This window comes from Budorcas taxicolor, chromosome 5, assembly GCF_023091745.1.
Source record: "Budorcas taxicolor isolate Tak-1 chromosome 5, Takin1.1, whole genome shotgun sequence".
Taxonomy (NCBI): Eukaryota; Metazoa; Chordata; class Mammalia; order Artiodactyla; family Bovidae; genus Budorcas; species Budorcas taxicolor.
The window spans coordinates 29,503,142-29,528,014 of NC_068914.1; the positions used below are offsets into that span (position 1 = coordinate 29,503,142).

Here is a 24,873-nt window from a genome sequence, read left to right on the forward strand (position 1 = left end):
GCAACCAAATCCTTGCACAACCCCTCTGGACTGCATGCTTCGGCCTCCACACATTCTAACAGTCAGTCCTGCGAACTGAATCCTGGCGTGCTGCTGTTCATGGGGTTGCAAAGGGTTGGACACAACTTGGCGACTGAACCACCACCACCACCACCCCATGCAAACTCAAAACACACTGATTTCCAAAGTCAAGGACTGTCAATATTAGAAGCACACACACTAAGTCTTTTCACTGAAGCATCATCTTTTTTCCCCCTGCTCATTTACTTGGGGAATTTAAGGTTTCTCACTGGGGCCTAGAATGGTTCAGGTCCAGACTGACATTTCAGCCATGTTTTGGCCACCATGTGCTGTGTATATGAATGACTCCTGACTTATTAAATTTCTTCCAGTGCGTGCATCCTAGCAGAAGATAGCCCAGCAGGCCTTGAGCCCTTCTGCTGCTTCACTTCACCTCATGAATATTCAGAAGCTGCAGTCATTGAGGACTCAGGTGGCAAAAATAGTAAGGTGATTGAAGCGCACATGAACGCCGAGTCCACATTTCTGCGACTCGGAGCCCCTGACTGCAGCGCAGATTTTCTGTGACCCCCGGACCTCAGGAGGGGAGAGTCCTGGGGAACCCCTCTGAATCAGGCATCTGTTCCCTACACCAACATGCTCACGGCCTGCTGTATGATGTGTTGTAATCAGCATGTTGTTTTTAAAAGACAACAGGCCCTTCTGTGAATCCTCCCCCACAAAATGCATTTAGGCTGATAGTTGAGCATAAAGGCCTCAGTGTGGAGATGAGCAATGCCTGCATTGTTTTCCCCATCATGCAGTCAGGATCTCCACAGCAAAATCGAGTGTCTTTTGTAAAATCTTATTTTATATATTTTGTCACCATCAGCAGTTACACTGGAGTAGGAACCGCTCCATTCTCTTACGGGTTAAATTCTGCTCTGTGAAGACCTAGTGGTGGTGTATAAATTGCAGCCCTGCCTCTTTTCCGAAGGCTTCTAAAATAGGTTTTCAGAATTAGTGCTAGATTTTTGCTCCTGCATGTGCGGTGACTCTTGATTTTTTCCCTTCAGAGAAGCATCCTTTGCAGCATTCCCCCTTCCGAGGAATCACTTAGACACTTCCAGCTGGTGGCAGGGGATACAGCCATAATACAGCTTCCTGTGTCCCAGCTGTCTTTTTCACTACGGTAAATGCTTTACGATGGCTGCACTCTCGTGTAAAGGTTCAGGTACAGGGAGGTGTAGGATGAAGTCTGGAAACCATCGTTGGGGTTTTTAAAGCTTCGGCTTCTCCAGCATCTTGGCATTTTGAATGTCTTCCGGCTTGGAGTCCAAGGTTTCTCTCCAGTGATTGGAATGCTGCTGGAAGCCTGATTAAAGGTGCCTGAGGATATCACCTTCTACCAGGAAGCCCTGCGTGCTTGAGAGGGTCCTTTTCAATGCATTATGGCTCATGCGGCCTCCCAATTAAAGAAAAACCGGGATTTAGAAATCAATGCTGAAGAAGAGACAGAGAAAAAAAGGAAACACCGCAAACGGTCCCGGGATCGGAAGAAAAAGGTAGCTATGTATGCCAGTGCATAGATCTTGCCTGGATCCTTTATGTTTTAATCTCCTCTTGGCATCTGTGAGAAGCATTCGGGGCTGTTTTTACATGCGGTGTAGAGTGTAAATTGGGTGTGTAAGTTGGGTGTGTAAATTGGGAACAGATGATAGAAACCCTGTGGTAGACCACGGGTGTAGGGTGGGCAAGGCAGGGGAAGATTTTATCCCGTGTGGGGGGATTGCAGTGCTGATGCGGAAGGCTTGCCCTTTACATAGGCATGGGCATGCTTCCATGACATGGAAAGGTGTTGCAAGGGAGTTCAAAGTAGTTTCTTTCCAGCCTAGTCAAGGTTAAATGCACTGCGGTGAGTTAGAATTGAGGGAGAGACCGGAGAAGCAGCCTTTGTACTTCTTACAGTTCTGTCTCATGGAAAAGGAGCTTTTGTGCTAGAACTGTGTCACATGTGTGCATTTTCAGGCAGATCTGTGACCTTAAAGACGTAACAGTAAAGTCATTTCCTGCTTTGCTTTTTTGGTTCCCTCTTTCCTTCTGACTCTCAGTTCCATAAGGTACTTCCTAGGTAGGTTGTGCAATGGAAATAAGCTGCTGGAAATAACTTTTCTTTTGTTAAATACTGCTGAAAGCACAGAGGTTTGTCTTTCTCTACTGGCTGAGAGTGATTATCCTGAATGCAGGAATTCCCATGATAAGGCAGCGACTTCAGCACTGATTGCTTTAGATCCGAGCATGGGCATTGATCATCCCCTACTGATACTCTAATGCAGGGGAGCAAATAGGAGGAATATTCTGGGTCACTGGTGTTTAATTACAGCCTGAGAGTGCTTACCTTTGGGGGGCTGTGCCCTTAAATATGAATCCTAGATACCAATTTGGAGAGTGAGGCCCGAAATCACTTTTCTTCCATGACAGTTCATAAAAATTGACTAAAACTCTGTGATCTGAATATGGAAGTCAGGTCATAAAGCATTTTTATGTCTCTTTGTGAGAATTCCCAAGGGAAAGATCCTCTTAATTTGCTCTTAGCAGTGATGCACGTGCCTTGCAAATGACATGCAGATTTCATCCACCACATGTACCTTCCTTCAGGAGTGATCATGAATATTTTCAGGGCCTTTGCTGTTTTCTTCCAAGTGAAGGTCTAAAGAAACCTCTTATGCCTTTTGTTACCGGCAGACTTTCTGAGACTGAGTTCAGAGAGTTGCGGTGGTTCTGCCACATGACATTAAATATAGCTGTTTCCTGCTTCAGGGTTCTTGCAAAAAATACTTCTTGAACATATTTTCACAGCAGTACAGACTTAAGTTAGGAAATTTTCAGCAGGTGTATTTCAAAGCCTCACACAGCAGAGTTGTTACGAAATTGCCTTGTTTTACTAGGTTCTGGTCTAATTTTGTGAAAGTTAGGTTTGTCTGTGGGTTGGTCACTATACTTTGACCTCTCTATGCTCATCCCCCTCCTCCACCCCCACGACATGATAAACTGGCTTCTAAGAAACACAGGGACAGGAACATAAATTTGTATAAAGATATAGTTTCATCATTAATGTCGATATTCTGTGTAAGACTTACTGGCCGAGCCAGGTTTATGGACAGCCGTGTCCTGGGGGAGCAGCGACAGGTCTGCTGTCCTTGTGCCCGGTCCCCTGTTTGACTCGAAAGCAAAATAAGGAAGGGGTGAGCCGAAGGGAGTTTCTGGGCTCACTGAGCTGAAGCAAATGCTGTGTGGATCAAAATGCTTAGTACAACAGAGTCTGTCCAATGAAAATCTCTTAGCAACCAGAAGGGAACATGGAGAAATATCAATATCACTATTGTCAACGTGCAGGCAGATTTAAATGTGTTGTTCTCAGGGCACTCACAGAGGAGATCCAGCAAGGGGCTCATGGATAACACTTCCATTGCTATTGTGCTTTTTGATTCATAACAGTATCGTATATATATTCCCCATCAAAGGTACATGTGTCACAGAAGATTTAATATTCATAGCCAAATGATTGCATGCACCACTTCTATGTGCAAAGTTAAGGTTAAATAACTTTGAAGACATGCTCTATATCTCCTTCCATGACCCAGTGTATGTTACACTTACTTTCTACAAAGTGAATTGTTTCAACTTTGAATTTCCTTTTTTCCTACCTTTTCCTAAAATCCTAATTAAGGTTTCTGGGCTATTTTACTCCATGTTGTAGGCCCCTGTCAATTGAAAAGGTGCTTTGAAATAATTTGGAGGGGGTACATTCCTGGCGGTCCAGTGCTTAAGACTACACACTTTTCACTGACACTTTCACTGCAGGGGAGTGTAGGTTCTATCTCTGGTCAGGGAACTAGGATCCCACATGCTGTGCAGTGAGACCAAAAAAAAGTTAACACTGCATTTGCATTTTATGAAAAAATGTGTATATACACACACACACACATATATAGCAGGTTATTATGGGACTCCTTCTCATTCATATGCAGAAATATCCTCTAGGATATTTTAATTACAAAAAGGAATAGTGAGCACTCTCATAAAATCTCAAAATACAAAAGGAAATCTTAAGAGTATCTAGTTTATAAAACAAGGGATTTGATTCATGGTTCCCCTTCAATTCAGGTTTGAGCAAGCCCAAGATGAACCTTTCTTGATTATATGACACAGAATCATATTGTATGGGATATTACTAAGTATTATACTCAAATCATAATATGCATGTAAGATTAATATAGGATTCACAGTTCAGTTTTTTAAACCCAATGAGCTGCACATTTGGTCTCTTTTGAATATTGATAACCGTGAATAACTGATTACCACAGAACCACCTGGGAAGCCCCTATGAATAAGTAGGAAACTTCTAGGAATTTATGATTAGTTGAATTTTAGTAATGATGTATTTTATTCTTGGCACAACAACTTTCATGTCAAGTAAAAGAAAATCTTCCTGTTTGTTAAAAAAAGAAATTCACCTTGATGAATGAACACTTACTTAATCCTTTTATCATCTGACTTTAAGGAAAAAAAGTTTCAGTGAGTATCTAATGTAAAAGTTTCTTACCCTCATTTCCCATTGCTCTTCCCTGATCTGTTTTTCGGCTTCACTCTCCTTTCTCTCCTGATGGGCTTAGGTTGGTAGCAAGTAGGAGGCCTGCCAAAGGTAGACAGTGACTGTGGGTGGGTTAGTATTGGATCCGTGCCCTTACTAAGCACCTTGCAGGGAGGAACTCTGTATCTCCTGCATTCGGCAGGCTCCTTGGCCCGCAGTCGTTGGTCTGGAGAGCGTCCCAGCCACCTTGAACCCACAAGAGCTAGAAATCCCAAATGCTCTTCAGCCCCATACTATCCTTGTTGCCACTGGCTTCTGGTGCTGTGTTACCCACATGATTTGCCCTTTCTCCACATTATATTATTAAATTATAAAATACATTTCAGTAGTGAGGAATATTAGTATCAAACCTTAATTTGTTCAATATTTTTATGTAATTTGTATGTATTTACTACATCCTGTCAAAAAAAAAAAAGAAACAAGCTTTGAGGTGACCCCTGGAAATTTATACTTAAAAAAAGGACACTATGGAATTTCTTTCTCTTTCTCTCTCTCTCTATGAATGACAAAGGAATAATCAGTCAATTAATTCTGTGATTATTGATGTCAAACTCATACAGCTATTCCAGTGGCAGAGCAGGAATGAATGAATATTCATTGCTTTATTTTTGCATTCATGCACTCTTTCAGCAAATATTTGAATAACTTGTGGCATTAGGCATTATATTCTGTGTTGGAGATAAAGCTAAATGAGGCACAGTGGCAACAGTACATTGTGTTGTACTGTGCTTCCCGGCACAAGGAGGAAGAAGATAAGAGCACCATTAAACACCCTACAAAGAAGGAGCCCCAGCAAGACCCGCCCCCCACCAGTTCAACTCGAATGGGCTCACAGAAGGTTCTTGGCGTAGCTAAGCCTTGGAGGAGTCAGCGAGATAGACAAACAGAAGGACAGGAATCCCAGGCCAACAGGGGTTCAAGTATGAGAGACATTCAGCTGTGTGAGAAACAAATAGTATTTTGGAGAAAAGGGGACATGAGGATATGGCAGGAAAAAATGGCTGTAAAAATAGTCAGGGGCCAGGTTACGAAGGTCTTTGTGTGCTGTTTTACGGAGCTGGACACTAACCCCTGCTCAAAGGAGAGAGGGACCTGAATGGTTTTAGGGGTGATGGTAAAGAGAGGAGGCTGAAGAGCTTGCTGGGTTGAGAACCATCCTTCAAGCATCAATGCTGTGGGCATCAGCCGGAAGAGCCATCAGGAAGCACCAGTGGTGATGAGGCAGGCGTGAGAGATGCTGAGGGCCTGAGCCACGGCAGAGATGATGCTGATGGAGAAGGGGGTGTTGCATACAAGAGATGTTTAGAGGAAGACTCAACAGAACTTGGCAGTGGACTGTATGTGGGATGTGAGAGGGAGAGATTGGATTCTAGGGTAACTGCCAAGTTTCTGGCTTGAAGCGGAAGATGAAGAATTAAATTTCCTGGATCCATTTCTTTTCTCCCCGGACAGTTCTTGACCTCTTATAAAGTGCACCAGATAGGGTTTTAAATTACCTTTTTCAGGTGGAGGCTCATTTATTCTTCACAACAAACCTCTGAGAAAGTATTTCTATTATTTCCATCTTCCAGATGAGAAAACTGAGGCATGAGCCTTCGGGCTGTTGCCTCAGAGTTCCCACACTAATTAGTGACAGACCCAAGATTCCAATTTGAGTAGCCTAACTCTCTAGCTTGTTCTCTTAACTACTACACGATGCAATGTATGTAGTTAATATCTTCACAGCTACACATCAAAGTGGGCTTGATTCAGAGAATCTTCTACATGATAAGCTATTTTCTAAACATCTGGAACCTTGAATAATAAGCTTTATATCTCTGAGTACTCCACTACTGTAGTCTGTTTCTCTTACCCTCTGCAATAGATTTTAATGTTTTACCTTAAGAATGTCATGTGTCTGTAATAACAGCACAGCAGTGTCTTAGGTGCCTGTGGTATACCAGACAATCTGCAGAGTGTTTTCTATGGATTTTTTCTTTTTTTTTTGTTCTCACAGCTTTGCTATGAGGCAGGTATTATTTTCATCCCAGTTTTTCATAGCTAAAACCAAGGCTTAATGAGACTAAATAACTTGCCTGAGGTCATAAACCTAGTAACTGGAGGGCCTACACTTAAACTTGGGTCATAGGACTTTGGAATCTGTTAGCCTATGTTTATTGTAATAGAACTCTAGCGTTGTCTTTTAGGTTAAGGCAATTTAAGGATTTGAGAAGAGCTTTCAGGGGAGCTGATCTCTTGCCATAGAAGTGTGATGCTTCCAGACATTTTACAGACTCTCCCGTATCTGGTTATCTGGGTACCTGTGACACCCGTGATGTAAGAGGCCAGGCAGGAGGCTTTAACTTCACTGCCTGCACTCTGGGGACGAGGACTGTGTGGACTCTTAAGAGACAGAGGGAACCTGGTCTGGTTTCTGCTCTGCCGAGTCCATAGTCCCCAGACCTCTAGGGAGCCTGGTTTCGCTCTCAACATACTTGATATCCTGCTCTGAAATTAATTATGTATTTATATGTGTGTCTCACCCAAGAAACTATGAGCTCCTGGAGGGCAGAGGTGGTATCATACTCACCTACTACCAAACTGGGGCTTTCGGAGTAGGAAGATGGAGAAGAGGGTTGGTGAAAGTGAGAGAGGGAGAAAGGTGGCGGCTGGATGGACGGATGGGTGGATGAGAGGCCGTATCACGCTTAGAAACGGACTGTAGAGTAAGACTGAGTTCAGGGGCTGGCACTGGCGCTTAGCTGCTGTGTCCTTGGGGATTTATTTAATCTTTAGATGCTTTGGTCTCTTCAACTGCAAAATGAATACAGTAATAGTTGCCACAGAGGTGTAATAATATGTCAATGACTTCGTATTGGAACGGTGCTTGGCATAACGTTAAGAGCCATAGAGTGGTAGTTGGTGGTGGTCCTATTGAACAGAAGAATGGATTATTTACACCCTGAGCCTTCAAGAGGGATTGTGCCAGTAAGTCAGCTCACTACAGCAGGGCAGGGAGTCTCCCTGGGAGCATGTGTGGCCGCTGCCTTGGCTCCACTCTTCTGCATTTGGAAAAGGATGGATGGAAGAAGGCTTAGCTGGCTCACAGGAAAGTCTGTAAACCTTTGTCCTTGGGTGTGCCAGAGGTTTAGAAATAGGAAGGCAATTCAATAAGACTTGTCAGCTGATTGGTTCTCTGTAATCTGTTATGATTATGGTACACTTTTTTCTCGATAAAGTCATCTGGTTTATTTAAGAAAACTTTTAGTAGCTCTTAATCAATTACCTTTTTAACCAATCCAAGATCATGTCAGGGATAAATTATGCATTTATTAATGTCTGAATAGTAGTTTTGAAGTTTTCATTAGTTTTTTAAATTGATTTATTTTTTAATTAAAGGATAATTGCTTAACACACTTTATTGTTTTCTGTCAAACATCAACATGAATCAGCCACAGGTATACACATGTCCGTTCCCTCTTGAACCTCCCTCCCATCTCCCGCCCAATCCCACCCCTCTTGGTTGATACAGAGCCCCTGTTTCAGTTTCCTGAGACATACAGCAAATTCCCGTTGGCTATCTGTTTTACATATGGTGATGTAAGTTTCCCTGTCACTCTCTCCATACACCTCACCCTCTCCTGCCCTCTCCCCATGTCCATAAGTCTATTCTCTCTGTTTCTCCATTGCTGCTCTGCAAATAAATTTATCAGTTCCATCTTTCTAAATTCCATACCTATGTGTTTAGTATGACATGTTTATCCTTCTCGTTCTGACTTACTTTACTCTGTATAGGCTCTAGGTTCATTCATCTCATTAGAACTAACTCAAATGCATTCCTTTTTACGACTGAGTAATATTCCACTGTATGTATATGTATGTATGTATGTATGTATATATATATACCACAACTTCTTTATCCATTCATCTGTCGATGGACGTCTAGGTTGCTTCCATGTTCTAGCTCTTGTAAATAGTGCTGCAGTGAACATTGGGGTACATGTGTCCTTTTCAATTTTGGTTTCCTTAGGGTATACGCCTAGGAGTGGGCTTGCTGGGTCATATGGTGATTTTGTTCCTGGTGTTTAAAGGAATCTCCATACCATCTTCCACAGCAGCTCTATCAATTAACATCCCCACCAGCAGTGCAAGAGGGTTCCCTTTTCTCTAAAGCTTTTGTCGGTCTGTCACCGGCATAATGCAGCAGTTAAACTGTTTCTTCATTACTCCTGAGGCTCTTGATCTTTTCTGTCTTTTAATTTTCCTTTGGCACGATAAACAATTATTTTGTGTGTGTGTTTTATTGAATCTCAATCTGGAAAAGTGCTAACTTTTCATAGGTATGCTTGAAGAAAAAGGATTTGGCAGTGTTTTAAGTTCTTTATAGTTATAAGAATAGTTTACATTAATGGTATCACATCTCACCTGCTTCTCTGCTCATTTAATACAATTGCATTGTGCACCTCCATTGTGCCTATATGGGAGATTAATAAGATAAGGGTGGAATTGTAGATTCATCTACTTGCTGTCTTTGTGTTTCTCCTTGTGACTTTACACGGGTAGGGGTGAAGGACTGAATTATAAAATGAGTATTTCTTATTGGGCCTCCAATATTCTGAGTGACTTTTACATTCCTCATCTTATTTGATTTTATGTCAACACTATGCCATAATGTTATCTCCATATACAGAGGTATTAGCCTAAGCTTAAGTTTTGTTATGTAACTTGCCTCAGTTACAGAAATAGCTGGGCTTATGACCAAGGTCTCTTTGGCGGTAAGTCCCTTTCTTGGGCCATCTGAACCTTTCCAGGAGAGATTTTTTTAAGGGAGGTTCCTACTAATAGGCATCTATAGTGAATTCTTATGTCAAGAGAAAAATTGTCACCTTTGAAACGTGAAGAGTTAAATTATTTAGTAATCAAGATTTTGATAAATTCATCATTTACATTTAACTGGAAAATCTAAATATTGTATAAACAGTTACTTAAGTTACCGTAATTCCACATTTAAAAAAAATTTAAAGAAGAATTCAGTCACTGAAAAAACTAAATCATTCCTTTACATCTATTGACTGATGTATAGGTTACTTATTGAAAGAGAATGTCTAAATACAATGTTACACTGTCAGTTACATAATCCAAACTTTCTTATAGAGATTTTCCTATAGAAAGGTAACATTTGGAAACTAGCAAGCTGTTATTATTTTACCCAAATTGGTGTTTCTAGTTTGTACAAGTTAAAAGTGGAAGAGTTGAAAGCAAAGCAGTGGAAATCAAGCTTGAATCTTTTACATATAAATTAGATTTTCCTGGCGTTTATCCCATTCACCCAAGATTATGCTTTCCTGAACTGGTAGTGGTGTCATGAACTAGAACAGTCCATCACTATCAAATATAGGAGCTGCCTATAAAATGTGTAGATTTCAATTTAGATTTAGTTGGTTCCAGTGAATTATTTCTCAGTCATAGGTGGCCTTCCACTTATTAGGATCATGTCATCAGTTCTATTTTCATTTAGATGAAACCCATTAGAATGGGTCGGATAGAGACTAATGTTCACATCTGCCAGTTTTGTGGCTTTTCTTTCAGCAGCACAAAAGCCAACTAGCATCATTGCTGTATGAGAAGGATGTGTGCACTGCGTGGAAAAGTAATAGGAGGGAGAACCTGGCCAGAGAGGGTTGGATGGAAGGCAGCCCAAGATTTTCTAGTGACTGGAAGTCAGCGGCACAGACACATTTATAATTTACATGTAGAGCCCCTAAGACCCTTGTGATGTTAATATGAGCAACATTATTTTATCATAATGAAATAAAATTTTGTAAGAAGTCTATACAGTGGAAGAGGTAAACAGATGGTCAGTTTTGTTTAGTAGAGGATTAAAAGCATGAATAAAGTAGGCAAGCAGTAAGGAGAAAGGTGTGGGAAAGGGCTGAGTATTTATTACAGTTCATGGTTCTGGAAAAAATAGGCTTTGGGGCTAGGTGTGAGTTCATATGGCAGCCATAGCTGTGTGGCCTTAAACTAAATTTCTTTGGGCCTCGGTCTCCACATTGGTCAAACAGGGCTATTAATCCTTTTCTTCACGCATGCATGCTCAGTTTCGTCCGACTCTTTCCAACCCCATGACTGTAACCCACCAGCTTCCTCTGTCCATGGGATTTCCCAGGCAACAATACTGGAGGGGGTTGCCATTTCCTTCTCCAGGGGATCTTCCCGACCCAGGGATCTAACCCACGTCTCCTACACTGGCAGGCAGATTCTTTACAACTGAGCCACATGGGAAGCCCTTTACTTGAATACATATTGTTAAGAGTAGAAATACTGTAAATGCATTTTGCCAGGTTCCTGGCATAAAGGGAGCCCTTACGAGGGCTTCCAGCTTCCCTTACAGTGTGGGCTCCCAAATGTAATCAAGTGACTGTAGCCAAGAAGGGGGCAGAGGAACTGGAAAAAAAAAAAAAGGGAATGTTCTGAAGAAGGTTTACACCCAGGAAATATTCAAATTCTTTGATGAATGAAATTTTACTCATAGGTTTGCATCCTCAAACAACCATTTGAGTCCTTCAGTTCAACCCTTTGCAAACTTTTCTGTACTCTCAGGGAATTTACATCTGCCATTCTGAGAAATTCTCTCAAAGATTTTTATGTTAAATATATTTCTCAATCATTAACACTGTTACTAATTAGCTTTTCTCAGTAGTTAAATGATAGCCTAGAAGACATTAAAGAAAGCATAAGAACCACATGTACAGATAGAGGTATCAGATCATTCTTTTAACAAATGAACTTGATTTTACAGATTAGGATATGAATATTGAAATATTTATAGAGGAAAAGTACTTATTTGAGCTAGTGAAACAATCTTCAGTGGAGGGTTTATACACTACAGTTACTGAGAAGAAGCAAAATGTTACCTGTGCAGTATGTCTATGAGAGACATAATCTATATTCATCATCCCCTCTAGGGAGCGTGGCCTTTAAAGACCTGTTTCTACAGGTGTGGGATGGTTGGGGACTGAAGGGAGAGGGAATCATCTGGCCAGTGTGGAGCTGTCACCTTTTGTACCTGGTTTCAGAACCCATAGTGGCCTGTGGACTGCCTTCCTTTACCAGCACGTTCCCTTCTCCCCGTTTTCTTCAACTGCCACTGGGGAGGGCCCCTACCATTTTCAGTTAGATTTTCAATCAGGTACTGCACCCTGGACCTAACTGGCTCAGTTCAGTATCTGACACTTAGAATTGTCAGTGTGTTTAGACAGCTTCATTCACCCTAAACCAAACAGAAAAAAAAACAAAAACAAAACACCAACCTAAAACCTGGCATTTTTGTCACAGGCTGTATGTGATGTTTGTTTGTTTAGCTGTGGCGGGTCTTTGTCGCAGCCTGTGGGGTCTCCAGTTGTGGCATGTGGGATCTAGTTCCCTGACTGGGGATTGAACCAGCACTGGGAGCTTGGAGTCTTAGCTACTGAACCACCAGGGAAATCCCATGTGATTTTCCACTTTTCAAAGAGGACAGTATAGTGAGATACCCAATAGCAAAGTATATGGGACATCATTTACCCTTTCTTTCATTTACTGAGCTATATAATTCATTGGGGAATTACAGTGGGCTGGGCACTCTATTCAGTGCTGTGAGTATTGTGTTGAAGCCTTATACATGGATGGTATTATCCTCATTCTCTGTGTTAAGGGAATTAACACTCTGAAAGTTTCTGCAAGCCCAGGGTCACACAATTAGCAAGTGTACAGCTACAGTTCAAACCCAGATCAGCTTGATAGCCAGGCCTGTGCTGATTCCCTGATTCCTCACGCCTCATTCCCACCCATTGAGAACACAATTTTTCCAGAATATTGGGCTCCATGAAATCATTCTTTCCTGGACCATGGAAGGCCCTGCTGGGATTTCTGCCCCTAAAAAATTCCTAATTAGATGCTTCTCATAATCGATCCACCCCCAGTAAAAGAAAACTACACAGTGCGGCGTGGAGGGTAGGAAGGTGATAATACTGGATGTCATAAATCAATTTACTTCAAGCCACTTTCACTTTACACATTAACTTGAAATACATCCTACCTTAACAAGATCATAATCATATTAATGGTAAAATAAAGAAATATGAATATAACTAATTTCCAAATGTTGGAAGTTTCCAAATTTTCCAAGATAAGTGGTGAAATAATTTTGTGTTGGCTAATTTCTTGGGTTTTGAAATCAGTGCATTCCTGTGTGTTTGCCCATGCCCCCCATCTCATACTCACAATTTTTTATGAGAAAACTGTGGAAGAAGGTGATTTTATAATAAACAGCTCACTCAGGGCCTCAAAACAGACAAATTTTCAGAACCTAGGTTAAAAATTAAAATATGATTTGTAGTATGGTAAGAAATTAACACCACCATCAAAAGTGTACTTCAGCTGATGACATAGACAAAATATTAGAATCCGAGTCACCATCAGCTTTGCCTGATTCTTTTGTCTTCATCAGGATAGAAGAGATCTTAGGCTTCATGAAGAAATACTCCTTTTTCTCCCTTGGTAATAAGAGCAAGGAGTAAAAATCTTTAATTTGGGAAAGGGAGTTGTTAAAAATTGGAGTCTCCAAAAATTTTATTATTTAGAATAGATGATTTTGGGTTCTACTAGGCAGCCTCAGTGTGAATCAACAGGAAATTCACCAGCAGAAGTTAGAGTCCATTTACAGCAAAATAATTGGTAGATGCCAAAGGCTTTTATATCTCTGCTAATATTTACATGAACCCTCTAAATTAGGTGGCTTTATTCTCATTTTGCAGATCAGGACCATGTGGCTCAGACATTAAATTTATCAGTTGTTGCTATTCAGCAGCTAAAATTCTATCCTACTCTTTTGCCACCCCATGGACTGTAGCCCTCCAAGCTCCTCTGTCCATGGAATTTTCCAGGCAAGAATACTGGAGTGGGTTGCCGTTCTCCTTCTCCAGGGGATCTTCCTGACCCAGGGATTGAACCTGTGTCTCCTGCATTGGCAGGTGGATTCTTTACCGTCTGAGCCACCAGGCAAGCCCGAATTTATTAGTAACAGAGCACAAAAGGAGAGACAGAAGTTTAGCCCATGGTTGTCAGACTCCAAAGCTTTTTCCCACCCATACTTCACTGTTCTGCTTACAGATTATTCATGGATCATGTAATTTTCTTGCATTTGGGGAAATCTTTTACTTCCATTTTTCATTATTTTCTAATCAGTTTCTAAATCATGTTTATGCCTCCCCATCACCAATGTTATCATTCATTAATTTTATGTGATAAATGCCAGATAAGAAGTGCTTTTTAAATAACGATGCATGGTTTAAGCCTGTGTTTTTACCTTGAAATATTACATGGGGACTGTAAGTACTATTGCAAAGCGCAGCAATTTTGAATCAGGTACAAAAAGATCATAATTGACATTGGCAGCACGGATTTACAGTAGTCCAGGGAAACAACCACATTTGTCCGAGCCCTAACCTTGAGTACTGCATTTGATTTTCTATTAGTAAATCCTCAGAATGTCCAGTCTCATAATTCCCAGGTACACTGCTGCTACCTGACCGCTTCAGGGTAAAGGAGAGAGGACGTGCTAGAAGGTTTTTGAGGTCACTGTACCCTATACTGACCACTGCTCCCACCCTCTCTTGTAGAGACCTGCTGTCCCCTAATTCAGTAACATCATGAATATATTTACTTAGCTCTGTCAACACTCAAAATACACTTGCCTGCCCTTAAGTACCAGGAAGATAACCATATTGATGTTTAAAAATGCTGAAAGCAATGAATTTCTTTCCTTTGAAGAACGGCCATTACTAACGATCCCTTCTCTACTATTTCTCTTCAGCAGGCATTGTTCTTTACCATCTAAAAATAAACGGATTCATTATGCATGTTTATTCCATCCACATTTGTTCCAAATGGAATTAACGTATTAATACTGGTAATTCAAGCATGTGAAGTCTACACATTCACTTGTCTTCATTAGTGTAGGATTAGTGATCCTGATCATCCTCCTCATTTCCAGTCTGTGATTCGTTTCAAAAGGTTTGGGTTGCACCCCGTCTTAGCAGAAACTGGATCTTTGAAGGTGACCATGAATACATTGAAAGTCTGTGTTTTCCCTGGTGACTGTGTTTTCCTTGCCTAACGTGAGTCTCGGTAGTGCTTTCTCAGACATTTGGCGTGGTCAAGACACCCGGGCTTTCTCTTGCGCTAACTGTGTGAGTCACAGATTCCCTCTTTCTCCCCCTGAGCACTCCATGGGAGAGCCTGACTAGTCTTCATTTGATTTTACATAACATGTTTTTGTGGATTTTCTATGGACTAAGATTAAAATAATCATGTAGCCCTCCATTTGGCATCTGATATCACGGTTTTTTGTTTTCTGGTGGATTAGTCAGGATTTTGTTGGCAGTGTCGGGGGGGAGGGTGTCCTTAGGTGCATTTGGCATTCTCGGCTTTGACCTGCTTTCCTAGAGCTCCATTTCAGTTTTAGCGGAATCTAAATTATTAATACGGTCTCTGCTGTGTCTGCCCATAATGCTAAATCCTGCTTCTCTTTTTTTTTTATAAAGTGCTGTTGGGAATCTCTGCAATCATAGATAAAATGATTTTTGAACTTCTGTGGAAAGCTCAGATGGGTCTAGTCATGAGCTCTGGAGTCACATGGGCTTGGATTTGAGTCTTAAACATCTGTGCTCTCTTCCATAATAACACCTATTGCAGAGAGGGGTTATGAAGACAAGACTAAATTGATCATGAATTATCTGGCTCAGAGAAGTGATCCAATGAATGTTAATTCCTCCTACTTCCCTACTTCTTTCCTCTTTCCCTGATCCGCTTGGAGGAAATGAGAATCTTGTTCTGTGCTGAGTGTCCTTAAGTGAGAGTTGTTAGTTAAAGTGGGGGAATGCAAGCTTGATGAACTCAATGATAAAGCAGAGGGTAAAAAATGAAGAGCATATGTGAATGTAGAGAAAAATAGGTATTTATATAAAACATAATTGTAACTTTAACATTTACACCTCTTACAGATATTCTCTCTACATGTATATGTTTCATGTTGAAGTCGCTCAGTCATGAATGACTCTTTGCAAATCCATGGGCTGTATAATCCATGGAATTCTCCAGGCCAGGATACTGGGTTGGGTAGCCATTCTTTTCCAGGGGATCTTCCCAACCCAGGGATCAAACCCAGGTCTCCTGCATCGCAGGCAGATTCTTCACCAGCCACCAGGGAAGCCCATTTGTTTCATAACGTGTGTGTGTGCACGCCCGCACGTATTCCATAGGTAGATAGACTCCACAGAGATTATTTAAACCCGGAGCCATATTTCGTTCATTTCCATTAGGAAGAAATGTGGCTTGTGGTGCGAGCATTGATGCTGGTCTGGAAGGTGATGTAGGGAGCAGGACCCTGGGGTCTTCTGGAGGTGCAGGGCTTTTCCAAGGGCACCGCACCCCCAATGCGGGCATGTCTGTCCTGCATGCTGGGCTCTCCAGCCCTTTTCCCTGGGTTGGCCTTCATCGGTTTACTTTTGCCTTCCCAGTAAAGGTCTCAACCTGGCTCCTGGAGTGAAATCCACTTGGAGGAAGCCTATCAGTGCAAGTTCAGTTTTAGAGACTCTCCTCTAAGTGCCTAAAAGACCATCTCTGATACTCGTTTCCCAGGGTCAATGAATGAAACGTAGGCAAGCCACAGACAGACAGGGTGTCTTGCTGAATATTACCATATTCAATATAGTCTCCAATCGCAGAAGACTTTTTAGAAGGCCTTTGGCAATATTTAATAACTGTTGTGTCACTTTTCGCTCCTGCTGGGTGACTTGGCATTTCCTAGGACGTCCTCTGAGTCCTCTTACTTAGTTGTTCTCACCATGTAAATCACTGCTGTCCATCATACATGCAGCATTCCGCACAGGGTGGCCAACATCACCCTGAGAGCGTTACTGTGATTTACTGTGCCCTTTTGAAATGTCTTCCCGATATATTTCTATGCGTTTCTACTTTCCTGTCTCCCTCTCCCTTCTCTTTCTTTCATTCTCTTCCCTCTTTCCCTTCCTCCTACCAGAATTAATGAAAATGAGATAATACTGGTATCTCCTATTTTGTGACCTCGTTTTTTCCTCACTGAAAATTACAATATGAACATGTGTTCATATCATACATATGGTTCAGTAAGGCTTTCAGTGGATCTATGTAACATTTTATTTAATGGATGTGCCAAATTGTATTCAGCTAATCCCTTATTTTACATGTTGAGTTCATTTCAATTTTTGTTATTATGAAAAATGACACAAAGGACAGTAGAGCTTCATCTTTTTCTGAAACCACAGTGTTCTTGTTTTCGGCTCTGATTATTTCTGCTGGTTCCTCCATTCAAGGTCCTCCGTTCTCAAGCCAGAGCCATTATCTGCAATGTCATTTTCCACAAATCCTCTAGTTGAGCCTAGTTCTGGTCAGAACGACTCTACCTTTCCCCTTTCCCATAGAATACCCCTCCTTTCCCATCGCAGGCCTTAGTGTTGCTCAGCCTATGTCTCCTTCTGCCTTTCCCCTTCCAACTTTTAGGGCTCAGCTTCAAGCCTCCCTTCTTCCTGGGACACAGGTTTACCACCTGGAAGTCATTTCTTTGCTCTTAATGATTACAGTTCTTGGGAAACCTAAGATACTCTCCATGAAATTAGTCTTTTGTATATGAATACCTCTAGGTGAAAAAAGTTACAAGTTTTTTCCTTTGTTAGTGCTTTTTAAAGTTTCTTTCTCCCTTGGGATATCTTCAGAGTGCCTCATATATGGCTCTCCAGACAAGGGATGAAGTCCCAAGTCTTCTTTTTTTTTTTTTTTTTATTTTTCTGGCTGCACCTTGGAGCATGCAGGATCTTAGTTCCCGACCAGGGATCGAACCCACACCACCTGCATTGGAAGTCTGGAGTCTTAACTGCCGGAGCTCCAGGCAAGTGCCAGAATGTTACAAGTCTTGATTTTGACTCTTGGCAGGGCCCCTAAGTTTGTGACTTCAGCTGCTTTTTCCTTACATTTTATATGGAGGACCCTGGCACCGTGGTATGGAGAGACCTACCCAGCTCCAAAAGTTCTCTCATGCTCTTACTGCCTGCAAATTCTTGGCTCCAGGTGGTTACTGACTGATAGTGGCATCCTTCCCAGGCCGCCTTGGCTCTGTCCTATTGCGTGAGTAAATGGCAGTGACTACACTGCTCTTCGTCCAGGGCTCTGTGCACTTCCTCCAGCTTCAGTTGAGAGTGTTTAGGCCCATGGCTTTGAGCTAGCATGAGAAGAGGCTGTGTCACCTTCACCTGGAGCCAGTGTGACCAGCCGCACTATCCTCTATCACACTGTCCACTATCTAGCACGTAGGACTTTCGGTGCTAAAATGTGGATGGCCCTGCTCCTCTACCCAAGGGCATGTTAGAATTGATAGAACATGGCCAGAAGTAGAGCCAGGGACAAATGATTGAGTAAGGGGGAGATCCCCTGAACCAGCTGTCTCTGAAGTCTTCTCATTCTGCGTCCTTTGAGGATCTTGCCTTCCATCTGTGATGTCTTCCTAACATCACTCTTTCTCTTCCAGGAATCCAGTTCCCCTCTTTAAATTTCCGGTGTCATCAGTGGTCATTATTTCTTTCTAAGTTTTCTGCCTGATGGTTTAAGCACAGTGGACCCTTCTACATGCTATGCCATAGCAAGTAGAAGAAAATAAATAAACTTTATCTTGGGGCAACAACTTCTGCTTTCTTTATATAGAGTTTTATCTAGGTCCACATTGCTTGTGCTTGGCATTTTTCTCTCTGTTCTTTAACTCTCTGGATCATTTGTTTGACTCACCTTTTTAAAAAAAATTAATTTATTGTTGAACGATAATTGCTTTACAGCATCTTACTGTTTTCTGTCAAACCTCAACATGAATCAGCCATATTGTTTTGAGTATTCCCAAGTCTAACTTGCCAAAGCTCTCTCTTCCTTCCCCCGATCTGAGCCTATGAATGAATACCTTAACCTTCCACCAGTCTCACCCCTGGAGAGGCCCCGGCCTGGTTGCCACTTTCTACCATGTGATGGGGCGTTGAACACAAGCAGACATAAAGACCTTTATGTGCATGCCAAGTCCCTTCAGTTGTGTTTGACTCTTTGCGACCCCATGAGCTGTAGCCCACCAGGCTCCTTTGTGTGTGGGATTCTCCATGCAGGAATACTAGAGTGGATTGCCATGCCATCCTTCAGGGGATCTTCCCAACCCAGGGATCAAGCTCCTCCCCATCTTTTGTGTCTCCTGCATTGGCAAGGGAGTTCTTGACCACTAGTACTACCTGGCAAGCCACAGACATACAGGGTGTCTTGACCACTAGTACTACCCGGCAAGCCACAGACACACAGGGTGTCTTGCTGAATATTACTGTATTCAATATAGTCTCCAATTGCAGAAGACTTTTTAGAAGACCTTTGGTAATATTTAGTAACTGTTGTGCCACTTTTCGCTCCTGCTGGGTGACTTGTCATTTCCTAGGACGTCCTCTGAGTCCTCTTACTTAGGTGTTCTCACCATGTAAATCACTGCTGTCCATCATACATGCAGCATTCCGCACAGGGTGGCCAACATCACCCTGAGAGCATCCTTTGTGTCATTTTTCATAATAACAAAAATTGAAATGAACTCAACATATAAACTCAACTCACCTGGTGTGTGAATTTCCTTTGACTCCAAGTGTCCTACCTCTAAACATAGCCCACGCCGTTTCTGGAAGTTCTAAATGTTAGAATGTACTCTTATTTTGAGACTAATTCTAGTTCCCATTAAGACCTTTGTGCTAAGTTACTTCAGTCATGTCCAACTCTTTGCAATCATATGGACTTTAGCCCGTGGGCTCTTCTGCCCTTCACTACCTCGCACCTTAATTCTGATTTAGAGCCTCACTTCCTAGTTAGAATCCACCATTGCTTTTTTTGGGAAATGTTTAGATGGGCCACTATAGAGCTACACAGAATCTACATCTGTCAGAATCCACCTGCAATGTGGAAGACCTGAGACCTGGGTTCGGGAAGATTCCCCTGGAGAAGGGATAGGCTACCCATTCCAGTATTCTTGGGCTTCCCTTGTGGTTCAGCTGGTAAAGAATCTGCCTGCAGTGTGGGAGACTTGGGTTCGATTCCTGGGTTGGGAAAATCCTCTGGAGAAGGGAAAGGCTGCCCACTCCAGTATTCTGGCCTGGAGAACTCCATGGACTGTATAGTCCATGGTGTTGCAAAGAGTTGGACACGACTGAGTGACTTTCACTTTCATAGATCTACATAACTAAAACGTTACATGTGCAAGAGAATCACATTTTATTCTAATTTACCTGGTTAGGATAACAAACATGATTGTTTACAACAATTTGAAGTACTGGGTTAAATTCATTTATCATTCCTCCATTTTCATACCAATCACTCAAATCATAGATAATGGATTAATAACAGCTTTCATAGGCTACAGATTAAAATATATAATTCAATCACTTCATTAGAATGAATAGATGATTAATTTTATTCCATTTAAATGAAAAGAGCTACTGTAGCAATCTGAATTTGAGCCTATAGGACTTATGTAAAGGACAAATACATGGGTTTTGAAGGACAGAGTTGTGTGGAAAATTCCCACAGAGTGTCTAGAGTCATGGAATGTTATAGGTGAAAGGAACCTTTGAGGTCACTGAGCTGCCCTCTGCAGAGCCTGCTTCTCCTTGACAGCAGCTCTATGAATTGCTTGTCAGTCTCGGTGTGTGAATTTTCTTTGACTCCAAGTGTCCTACCTCTAAACATAGCCCACGCCGTTTCTGGAAGTTCTAAATGTTAGAATATACTCTTATTTTGAGACTAAATCTAGTTCCCAGTTATGTCCACCCATATGCCAGCTCTTTATATAAATGAAGAAAGTGACGTGCTGGTACTGCTTCTTCTCTCCAAGACAAACACTCTTTATTCCTTTAGCCAGTCCTCTTAAGACAGTTGCAAGACCCTTTAACTCCTGCCTGCAATGCAGAAGACCTGGGTTCGATCCCTGCATTGGGAAGATCCCCTGGAAGAAGAAATAGCAACCCACTCCAGTGTTCTTGCCTGGAAAAGCCGATGGACAAAGGAGCCTGATGGGCTATAGTCCATAGGATATCAAAGAGTCAGACACAACTAAGTGACTAACACAACAACACAAGCATCATATGGGACCCCGAATTGACAGAACAGTTTGCTTGTGGATTGTCCAGATCATAATAGGCTGATACAGCATAGCCTCATCTGTTGCCGCTAATTTGAAAAAGGGGCCACAGTCACAGTCATTTTAGGGAGAAGACAGTTGAAAGCCTGTTCCGTCCCTTTTCGTGGGAACTTTGTTTCTGTTTTGCATGTAGATTTTATCCTTCCTTTTTAACTTTCAGTTTGGCCTTCTGGTTGGCACTGCAATGCAGTATATACATTTGACTTATTTGTAAGTACATTGGAATATTTATAAACAAACTTTAAAATAGATGTATTAAGATGCAAAAGCTTCATCCCTTCTAATACTTGATCTTCTGGGTCTTCCACTGAAATTATTTCCCATTATTTAATTACTTAGAAATTAATTACTAAGTATGATGGATAATTAATTACCAGCCATAAGTCCGACATCATTCTTTCTCTTTTTCTATTTGGCTTCTGCCCTTCCATTTTGTTTTTTCTTATCTTCTTTATCATTATAAAGTATTGACTAGAATTCACTAAAGCAAATGGAAATATTTCAGTATCAGTTGGGTCCCAGAGGGGAACCGATTGTATAATGTGGTAAACTTTATCAAAGGTCAATTTTTCATATATTTCAGATTAACCAATTTAATAGTTAAACAGTTGGCTTCTCAGAGACTAACTTTTATGGACTGACTCTTTAGAAACCAAGGCATGTGGAATTATTCTGACAGAAAAATTAGGCAATATTAAGGGCACAAAAAAGGAACAAAATTCTTAAATAACTTACTATAGTGCATTGAATGTGAAATATACATATTGTTTTGATTCAGAAACATTTCAGTTCAACAAATATGTATATGCCTTGTGAATACAGAGAGAAATAAGACATGTGTCCAGGTCTTTGGTAACTGGTAGTTCCATAAGAGAAAGTAATGTCACCCCACTCCAGTACTCTTGCCTGGAAAATCCCATGGACGGAGGAGCCTGGTGGGCTGCAGTCCATGGGGTTGCTAAGAGTCAGAAACGACTGAGCAACTTCACTTTCACTTTTCACTATCGTGCACTGGAGAAGGAAATGGCAACCCACTCCAGTGTTCTTGCCTGGAGAATCCCAGGGACGGGGAAGCCTGGTGGGCTGCCATCAATGGGGTCGCACAGAGTCGGACACGACTGAAGTGACTTAGCAGCAGCAGCAGCAGTTCCATAAGGGAGATAAATTTAAAAGAATTAAAATAGCCTCATAGATGGTAAAGAAAATGTATAAAGTGAAATAGAGGTTTGTATGAAGGGGCAGGTCTGCCAGGACATAGGGCAAAGTGGTGTGGCCCTTGAAGCTGCCCACAAAGCGTGAGCAGTGTGGGCAAATGGCGTAGAGAACTCTCAGAAGCAGAACAGATCAAGCATGATGGCTAAGTTGGCGTGGAAGAGGAAGGAAGGAGCCAAGAAGGATGGGTCAGAGATGTCGAGTGGGAGAGCTTGGCTACACCTTGTATTCAGAATGGAATGCAGGGATTTCCTAGGTTGTTCAGTGGTTAGGACTGTGCACTTCCACGTGGAGAGTCCAGGGTTGGTTCCTCGTCAGGGAACTAAGATCCTACAAGCCACATGGGAATACGGTGAGCTACTGTGGGCTTGGCTTACATTTATATGCAAGGTGTCCCCTCCCTTTCGTCTGCTTTCCCTTATTCCTGTCAACTCAGTATTTTTGCAAAGTGAAAGGAAATGTTATTTTATGTTTTTGTTTTTTTTAAACTTGGGTTTTTAGTATTAACTCGGAAGTACCAAAGTTCTATACCTGGGCCACCCGAGAGCACAGAAATTCACTCAGCTGATAAATTAAAAACCTGGAGAGTAATTACGGAATTATTTTGAGAAATACTGAGGCCATTGCTTATGGACTAGGCTGTCATTCATTGGACATGATGAATTTAGAAATGCTAGAGAAAAGGCTTCCTAACTTTAAATTGCAACAGCCTTCATGGTAAGAACTGTGATGTGGTATTCATGTTTGCCCATATACTCTAAGTATCTGTTATAGTCACAGTAAACCCGCTCTAACAGTGACACGCTTTAATGAATTTTTCCATTTTGCAAGCAGTGTTTTTGTAGAGATTTTTAAAAAGAAGTAGAAAAATGGAAGAAAATCACTCACAATAAACTACATGATCAATCTATTTCTTTCACAAAACATCTTTAAATGCTTAATTTTCAGAAGTTCTCAGAAATGAAAAAGAAAATGTCTTGGAAAATGATTTAATAGGGGAATAGTTTTTTTTTTCCCCCCTAACAAATATGTTCATTAACAAAAATGGGCTTGATTACACTTGAAATATGAGTGCTCTGAAAGTTTGCCTAACTGATTCTGGTAACATGCACTAGATTTAACTTTTCTGAAATGTGCTACTTTTATTGAAAGAATAGTTCAGTTTGAAGCTGCATTTTAAAGACTTCTGCAAAATATTCAATGCATTCAGCTGACCTTTTATAAACTACTTCTGGGAAATGTACATAATGTTTTAGTGGAAAATGTTGCTTAAGTACTAAAGTGCTAATACCCGTAAGGAATGTCATCAGCCCAAAATTCATGAGATTAATTTTTTCTAGTTCTTGTATGTTGGTATTTGTATATCTGTATTTTTAAGTTCATGAGCTTGACAGCTGCATATCAGTATTTGCAGTTACTAGTTCTAGCAGAAATGAGCAGACATCTAATCTTTTAGCTTAGTTGAGAGTCAACATAGACAAAATGAGAGAAAACAGTCCACAGTTTGCTATTTCAAAGATAAAATAGGGATCTGCCACTCAGTGCAATAGATAGTTATGTTAAACAGGAAGTTCCCTTGGACAGAAAGTTGCAAAATACATGATGGCCCTTGACAATTTAAAGGAGTCTTTTTATATTAGGATAATTGTGTCTTGATGTGTCTATCTTTGAGGTTCACTACCCAGTTACTATAAAGTGAGAAACACATGGCTTATGAAAAGAGGCCCTCTTAGACTCAGCGTTTTGTGCTCTAGACTACAGCTGGGACATTTACTTGAGATATGACTGGGAAGTCCCAAGGTCCCTCGTGTAGTTATGGGGAATGTGTCAGGAATGCCTAGCCCAGAATTTTAGCTTGAATTTGCAATTTAATGTAGTGCTTTTAATTGCATTCTCAGTGATATTTACTTTCATCTCATAACAACAAATGTCATGAAATGTCTTAAAAAAATATGGCACCCAAGCTCAGACATGTGAAACCAGGAATCCCTCAGCTTTTATGTGAACCTACAGCAAAAGGCATCCTTTTTCTTTGCAATTAAATGTCTGGAAAATTTTGAAAGGAACTCTGTACTTTGAATCTTATTGTTTTTATGTTTCCAGGAGAATTTTTTACATTGGATTATAATTCACTGGAGTCAAATGCAGTGATGTTAAGTACATATTTATTCAGTTCTGGCAAATACAGTATTGTTTAACCCATTCAACCCAATAAGATAAGAGTCTCAACTCATCACCCATGGAAGTTTGCTGTGCCGTCTCGCAGTCAGCATCCCTCATCCACTTGAAGTGGTCATTGTTAAGATTTCCAGCACCATTATCAATCAAAGACAAATGTTTAAAATTATGTTTTCTTTTAAGGAATATTCCCCCCTGAAAGAATCACTGAGAAGTCCGTGCACTGACCAAGAATAAGGATATAAGACTTGCCACATAGAATTTCAGTGAATTGTTTCTAAAACACATGCAAGCATCCTAAGGGTTTAGGTGTAACTGAAAGAGGACAGGTCCATTTCCATCCTGTCAAAAAGATTTCAAGTCATTTTATTTCTCATTACACTTTTTAATTTGGCTCTATTTTAATTTCTACTTCCGATAAAAATCGCTGGCAATGGTTTGTGTGGTGTGTGCTCTCTTGTGTGGGGTGGGATGAATGACCGCTTAGTGAAAATTATTGAATAATCAATAAGTGTCATGGATGAAGCCAAAAAGCTCAGTTAACCCCCCATCACCTTCAAATGTAGAGAAG

General features: G+C 41.2%; 1 protein-coding gene across 1 annotated transcript in view; it reads left to right on the forward strand.

Annotated features, from left to right (window-relative positions):
• Positions 1–1,451: 1,451 nt before the first annotated feature.
• The window catches only part of ANK3 (ankyrin 3), a 375,681-nt gene continuing 352,259 nt past the window's right edge, over positions 1,452–24,873 (forward strand). The window contains exon 1 of the mRNA XM_052641329.1: positions 1,452–1,565. Coding sequence (XP_052497289.1) covers positions 1,452–1,565 — 114 coding nt within the window. The remainder of the gene's footprint in view (positions 1,566–24,873) is intronic.